Source organism: Dinoponera quadriceps, unplaced genomic scaffold (assembly GCF_001313825.1).
Source record: "Dinoponera quadriceps isolate SergipeBrazil2010 unplaced genomic scaffold, ASM131382v1 scaffold558, whole genome shotgun sequence".
In the NCBI taxonomy this organism is placed as follows: domain Eukaryota; kingdom Metazoa; phylum Arthropoda; class Insecta; order Hymenoptera; family Formicidae; genus Dinoponera; species Dinoponera quadriceps.
In genome coordinates this window covers 787,877-795,380 of record NW_014554665.1, presented here as the reverse complement: position 1 = coordinate 795,380, position 7,504 = coordinate 787,877, and the positions used below count along the sequence as shown (strand labels likewise).

The window sequence follows — 7,504 nt, the reverse complement described above, 5'->3', positions numbered from 1 at the left end:
TATATATATATATATATATATATATATGAGATTAGTTGTGGCAGTGACGTTAATTTATATAAAATTTATGTTATCACACGTCAGATGATTGAAATGTGCGCCCACGTACGAGACAGATGGTCACGTAGAATATTGTTAGCCGAGGAATTAAACGTGATGGAACACAGTTACACAAAGTACCATACATATCTCGCTTTAGCTCTGCACAATGCAGTGCAGCATAAGGACGCGGATTATTGTAAGTTTCAGAATTTATTGGCAATACTTAGTGTATTTCAAGATAGTTGCCCGCAGTTCCGCGGTTCAACCGCGGTCAGTGATAAGTGATTCTTGCGAACAATCGTAAAATCGGTGAAATATAACATTTTATTTATTATTTTCACGACAATAACTGAGATATATCAACAATTAACATGTATTCACGTGTGACATCATAGATATACTTTTGTCGCTCGAAAAATATTCATACCGTATTAATGAATGTCAAAGAGAATGATTAATAGCTGCATGATTAACGTTTAATGATTAATTATACAGCTTCCAATATGTGTGTAACGTTTCTCCCTTGCTTTATTTACAGTGACTGGCTTAAGTTCAGCCTTTAATTGCAGTATGCCGTGTGCTTAATTTTGTATTAATAGAGAATGCCACTCGTTACTAATTTAACAGCATTACCGATGTGACTCCTGATTTCCCCCGTTGTGGGATTAACAGCGACATCAATTCCACTTCATTTGTACCAATTACCGCTTTGTACCACAACGATTATGAACTTTTCATAGTAGTACTTGGCTATGCTGTTGTTCCTAGATCAGTGTATCTGTTATCTTGCATATAATTAATATCCTTTATTTTTTATACTAATTATTTTAGATTTATAAATATATTACGCGGATATCTATAACATATCGGTATAATGTAAAATTATGTATTTAATATTGAATTTACTGATTTTATACGTAAGAGATAAAGAGAGAGATAAATATATTAATTTACTTTACAAAATAAAAATTGAATAATTATATTTGATTAACTCTAACTTCACGGTTGTGAATATTTAATTGGCACCTCTTATCACTCTGCATTTCAACTTCCACGATATCCTGTCTCCCATTCCTTTCCAGATAAGTTGATACCAACTTCCACAATCTATAGTAATAGTAGTACATCGCTCGAAGACAGTGAGAAATTTATTAAACTCATCACTCATCTCAGTCGAACCTTATTGGCGGAAATAGCACATCAGAGTTTACCACCATCGGGCATTCCTCTTTCAATACCAAAATTAATTTATGGAAATGATTGGCAAATCAGGTAAAAATTCGATGGTCAATGTATCAATATACTATACACATAAATATGAGAGTATCTGTAAGTTAAAACATATCCGAAATTATCACTTCTTCGAAATTTCAGTTCAGAGTCGTTGTTATCTGTTGAAGTTTCCTTAAATAAATATGAACAAACCTTTTCCTACATACGTTGGTATCAGTATGAGGAACAATCTTCTGTCCTGAATTCGTCATCGTACGACTTCCATGACGAGATAAAAGATATCGCCATCGATTCATAACGTTGTAGGAACGAAGATTTTAGGCAAATGTAGATTTAAATATATATATACTATGTATTATGTTCCATTGATATACACAAGTAATGGCATTACAAAAAATAACAACTAATTATATATGTATATATATATGCATTTACATTTCCTAGTTAACAGATATCAGTTGTGAAAGTTTTGTCATCGGTAACTTAGGATTAGAGAGAGAAAGAGAGAGAGAGAGAGAGAGAGAGAGAGAGAGAGAGAGAGAGTGTGTGTGTGTGTGTGTGTGTGTGTGTGTTTTATATGTTAAAAATATATTGACGATCATACCGGTAATATAATTATTTCATATAAATTATCCTTGATACGAAACGTATTGTACGCATTTAACAAAATTGATAAAAAATTACTATGAAGGTAAAATATGAGTTCATGAAACATTTGCGGAAAAGGCAGAGATGTGATATCTCTATATAGATAATAGTGAAATTAATACATCACATTTACATATATTCAAGTGAGAAATTCTTAATATACTGCACATAAGAATTAACTCTGTGCAATCACAACGGCACCATTCTGGCCGATGGCTCCGCTCTGTGCTCCTGTAGGAGCATTTGATGTTTCATTAGTACTAACAGGAGAAGATGAATGATTGTTTGCATTTGTTGCGGCTAACGCCTTGTTTCGTAATTCGAATACCTGTTGTATTGCCTTACGGAAACAAAGGAAATTATAGTCAATTACACCTGAAAATTAAGAAAAGTCAATAATTCCTCATGACATATATAAATATATACCCAGCACAACAGGTGCGTATGTACACACCTTGCCTATCAAAATTATCTTCACGTAAGATGCAGACCAACGCCAAAAATTTGTTTACTTCACGCAGGTACAAAATTGTACCATTATTTAGCTTAATTAAACTGGAACTTTGGTTGTCAAATGCAGCCGCTTCTAAATCCTCTCTTAATCTAAAAAAAAAAAGAGGAAAACACGGAGAGAAAATATAAACGTACAATAAAACATATGTGGTAGTTGTAATTAATAGTTAAAGTATAACCATTTACCCATATATGCAGGAAACATCGATAACAACATCGATCATATCACAACACAATTCATAACTTTGCATATCGACGGGTGAGCTATCTGTTGCAATATATATTTTTGAAACGACATCAAACAGAAACGCCTTTTCAATTCCAGAATTCTGTATGAATATAATGGTATTACATAAACACAAATTTCACCCTGTTAGGATATTCAACGCTATTGTTTTTAAAGAAGAATAAAAACTCCCCCTTACCGATATGAGGATATTGAGTAAATTTTCTAAAGTAGGCAGCTGTGGTATTAATTTTTGGACAACTTTGCTGAATGCTTCAAATATACTATGATCGTAGATTGAGGTCAAGTGAAAACTCAAATGAATTTGATCACACCCTGAACAGAGTTATATCAGTTTGATTAAGTGGAACTAATATGGGAATAATGCAATGATTTCTTTAGCAATTGTCTTTTTACTTACCAGCATCTGCTAAATCATCATTTGCCCTGGTATGTATATCTCTTTGTGTTTCCATCTTACAGTCGTCTGATAATCCATCCACTTTATGGATAAAAACTTCAAACTTAATTGCTTGATTAACTTTATAAGCCTTTGTGACTGTTAAATGAAGCTTATTAAGCGCCTCCATGTAATCGTCTTGAGCATCTATCACAAACACCAATGCTCCACAACCACCGAATATCATATCACTGTCAAAGGTAGGGTCGAAGAAATCAATTTGTCCAGGAAAATCCCATATTTGAAACTGCACGAAGCTCGAATTGCTTATATCATCCTTAATTATTTTATTTGTACTTTCTAAAAACAGAGTCTCATTTGGCGACATTTTATGGAACACCACCTTTTGTATGGATGATTTGCCGCTACTGAAAACCAAAAGAGAAAAGGTATCAGGTGGATGAATGCTTAATCGAAGAATTTATACAACCTGTCACATGATGAATAACTTTACCGTCTAAGACCCATCAAAAGTATTCTAGGTTTCTGTTCTCCTGCCAACGGATCCATAGATCCTTCTGTTTCTCCGTCGAATGGTGCATATCCAAAATCTTTAGGAAAAGAACCAACATCGTAGCCACCTTGATACTGATCATCATCATCCTGTAACAATGTTGTATCATTCTTCAAAAGGCTGCATACAAACATATATCTTCGTGTAAAACTCATTAATGAAATTTTAACGTATAAATTAGGAATATGTTGTTATTGTTAACCCTAAATATCAATAATAGTATCACAATAGTTTTTTATTCCCAGAACACATGTCCAAGTTATTTAAGAACGTGAGAAACGCCTACTGGTAAAAATGGTGATATTTTTATATCTTTTTTCAGATAATAACAGTCAACTGTGATACCGTTTATCGTAACAAAGCCTTTAATAAAAAAAAATTCCACAGCAAATCCACTTACCATGCTTGTGATATTAAAACAAACGTGCTGTGCGATTCTAAACTTTCTTCCGACAAAGTATAAATTTCAGGAACGTCGTAATTTTACGTCTGTTTAATCGAGTTTAAATATATTAAAAAATTACATGAACTACAAAGTCAGATATACTTTGTCACTTTGTTTATAGTTTGCAGGGGTGTGATGTTTGATATAGACAATATATCGCCTGGTGCGTTGATTGGTTGTTGACCGGATAATATTCAACGTTAAAGCTATGTCTACAATGCAGTAGCTGACAGTCGTGAAGTCGTAAAATCGCAGTTGTTGAATCGGCCTACTTCCAATCCCAGCTAGTGGATAGGTCATAGTCGATGAAATTGGAAGTGGACCAACTCAACTACCGTGATTATACGACCGTGTGACCGTACTGTAAACCCAGCTTAAAGCTTGAGAATCGACTCTTGACAACAGGTTGGCAATCGTTTTATTTTTCCCCAGGAACGGAATTAAATTACTTCGGTGAATTTTGGGACGCGTTCGATATTCAATAGAGGAATTTATTTTCTAGAAATGAAAATATCACCTGTAGTTGGTCCCTTGGAAATGATTAAACAAATCAGTACAAATTTCAATAAACTTTAAATAATTCGACACATTAGCCTTGATGAAAAGTATTAGCGTTTTCGATTTGCTGAGGTTGTCGTACTACATTCTGATCGATGCCTTTCTAAAAAAAAAATTCTAAAAATTGCTTCTAAGTTTTTTTTTCTACCGTGAAATCCACTTATTACTAGAAAGGTAGGAAAAGGTTGCAGCAAGCAGTGGAAAATATTTTAATTGAAATGCAACGGGCTTTTTTCAAATGTATTTTTAAGCCAAAAACCCTCAATATTTATTTATATAAATGGAGCTGAACTCGAACGAAAAACTATATGTACAAATTTGTCGTAATTTTTATGATAAATAATTTAAAAGTCACGTCGGTCGTGCTCTTTCTTGCAACAATATTTATTCCAGTTGCAAGTGTGCGCAGGAAAAGTATCACTTAGGAATCTGTAAGCAATATAATTTGTCCGTCAAAAGAACGATCAAGTACGTCTTCATAGCAACGATACCCATAATCGGTGAGCTTTCGTAAGAAAGATCTATAATCCTTTGTTTGGAGGTTTTCGCCTCGATATCGGGTTTCTCATACAAGAATATATGCCTCGCATGTTCCGCTATAGCTATGTACGAACCGTCTGTAATGAAACAAGCGAATTAAATTAACACTACTTCCTTTCCTCAGTGACTTCAGGGGTGATTTCGAAGATTATCTCTTGACATCTTACTAATTGGAGCTACGCAGAATTTCTTGTTAGTTTTACTAGCTTCGACATAGCCGAACCCAGGAAAGTTGTGAATATGCCTCATGTCCCATCGGGTGCCATCGTCACACGTGTCATCCGTCATCCAAACACAGGCATCGTGATCATGCCTCAGACATATCACTTGCCCGTGTTTCCTCTCGCATGTGAACAATACGTGATTATTACTTCCCAATCTGGCTAAGTGTGTGGTCGTCCGTGTGGAAAGATCGATCCTCTGTAGAAAGTTATCTCTACCCTCCAGATCGCACTCCTCCAACTGTTCGGCATTGAAGCCCACACAAGGTTGATCCCTGCTATTGTCACTTTGCTGATCCGTGCACAGGTGTGCTAACCTTTAGAAAATAGTTACATATTACTTCAGTAATCATTCAATGATCATTTCTGTGAGCCAAATTACAGAAATTAATTATGCAATAAATAATCACAAGTGAAAAGCGTGAGTGAAGGATAATTAGATGTTGTAAATAATATTATGAATACAGCTGATGTTATTAGCGATGAAACTGTGTTACTTAATAATAAAAATGTACGAATTGTAGAAAATACCTCTCGTGAATCTCTGCGGCGAGAGTCTCATTTGGCAGACGTTCACCTCCCGTGTCACCTTTAATTAGTTCGCTCCACATTAATCCACTTTCGTATTTGCTCACATCGATCTGCAACGTGTCCTCTTTGCGCCTCCAAGTTGCCATATTCTCCTCTAATCTGTGTTGGCACTTCCCTTGTATCAAAATTTCATTGCCTATCGCAACGCACAATTCCAGTGGCTTGACGCTTATTTTGGGTTGTTGTTCAGCACTGCACCGCTTCGGTATTTTAACCCAAACAGTGAGCGAATCTTCATCTTGCGACCAGTAATATTTTGGTATTTTTATTTGCGAATCAATGTTCGGTTGTTCTACTTTTATCTCAGACTTTTGTACATCTCCCTCATCGAAACTGATATTATCTTGGCAAATGGAATGCAGATAATTGCCGTTCTCTTCCACATAGGCATAATCTATAGTACCCTGTACCTTCAATATCTGTCTGTCAATGTAAGTAATATTTTTCACTTCGTTTTCTACAAATTCTAAGTTATACGACAGCAATGTGAGCTGTGTATATTTCTTTGGATCATCGTTAGCAATGGCACACATGGTTACAATAATTCTTGAGCCTTTTTGTACATGTTGCACATTCATAATAACCCCAGGTTTTACAGGATCCGCTGTAAATACTTTCACATTCTGTCTCTTATTTCCTATTAAGATATCCAGCTTCTCACCACCATCAGAAATTGCTGAAATTTCATTAGAAGTAAACCCAATAGATGGGTTATACGTCATCTTTGATAATTCAGCTTTCGCAGCACGTAATATGTGCATTTTGTCAAAGGAATTGTTCTTATCGAAGCGCCAAACAGCCAAATCCTCGTCAATAAACCAACACGACATGTCGTGAGCATTTTTATACAAATGATTGTGAAATGCGAACAGTCTCGCTTCTAACCAAGATTCCTGATTTTGGTTTGGCTCTAACCTATATACATCTGAAATATAATGTTTTTATCTTATTATATAACTAACAACGTGCATCTCAATGTTATATTTATACAAAATATATAATATTTTCTTTTTTTTTATAATACATATTAAAACTCACGTTTCTTTAGGCTGATTTCAGAAATTATAGGGGTGACATCGGTGCAAAATTGATACTTTTCAAAGGAAGAGTTCATCAAATTTTTATCAGGACGTAACTCAATTATTTCCGTCATTGTGTCCGTTTTATTTGCGGACGGTATTAACTTAACACATAATATTGAAAAAGTCAAATTTACACATACGAGTGACACTTTTGACAGAATGCATATAACAAAGTTGAAACAAGGATAAAATGATGCTTTGGCGCTAGTAGCGCACTCGCCCGAACGTAATCAACACCGCGATTACAACGCCACTCTCGATAATATCACTAATGATCGTTAAATACGATTGAAACTGTTTTTTACTAGATGGCGCAATGATTACATTCATTCAAAATTCATACTCTGCAAATTACACAAAAAAATTGTCCAGTTCAAAAATTTATAGTTATTTTCTAATAAAAAATTTTGAAACATGCTTCAAATATGTAG

At 34.6% G+C, this 7,504-nt stretch overlaps 3 protein-coding genes across 4 annotated transcripts in view; 1 reads left to right on the top strand and 2 right to left on the bottom strand.

The window, feature by feature from the left end:
• Positions 1–978, top strand: part of LOC106740730 (gamma-tubulin complex component 5) — a 5,332-nt gene extending 4,354 nt beyond the window's left edge. The window contains exons 14-15 of one of the 2 annotated variants that reach the window (XM_014612058.1): positions 85–238; positions 581–978. In XM_014612058.1, the coding sequence (XP_014467544.1) occupies positions 85–238; positions 581–627 (201 nt within the window). In that variant the 3' untranslated portion in view covers positions 628–978. Of the gene's footprint in view, positions 1–84 lie in introns of both variants that reach the window. The other variant, XM_014612057.1, reaches the window with a different exon arrangement.
• Positions 979–1,831: 853 nt separating this feature from the next.
• Positions 1,832–4,379, bottom strand: LOC106740731 (ras-related GTP-binding protein D). Its single transcript, XM_014612059.1, has 7 exons — positions 4,037–4,379; positions 3,577–3,725; positions 3,084–3,490; positions 2,862–2,998; positions 2,623–2,765; positions 2,378–2,526; positions 1,832–2,298 (listed from the first exon to the last, which is right to left on the bottom strand). Exons 1-7 carry the CDS (start codon positions 4,037–4,039, stop codon positions 2,099–2,101), a joined length of 1,188 nt encoding a protein of 395 aa, XP_014467545.1. The 5' UTR covers positions 4,040–4,379; the 3' UTR covers positions 1,832–2,098.
• Positions 4,380–4,873: 494 nt separating this feature from the next.
• On the bottom strand, positions 4,874–7,484 carry LOC106740734 (nudC domain-containing protein 1). The gene is made up of 4 exons (XM_014612062.1): positions 7,030–7,484; positions 5,932–6,916; positions 5,347–5,717; positions 4,874–5,256 (listed from the first exon to the last, which is right to left on the bottom strand). Exons 1-4 carry the CDS (start codon positions 7,142–7,144, stop codon positions 5,057–5,059), a joined length of 1,671 nt encoding a protein of 556 aa, XP_014467548.1. The 5' UTR covers positions 7,145–7,484; the 3' UTR covers positions 4,874–5,056.
• Between the last annotated feature and the right edge of the window lie 20 nt (positions 7,485–7,504).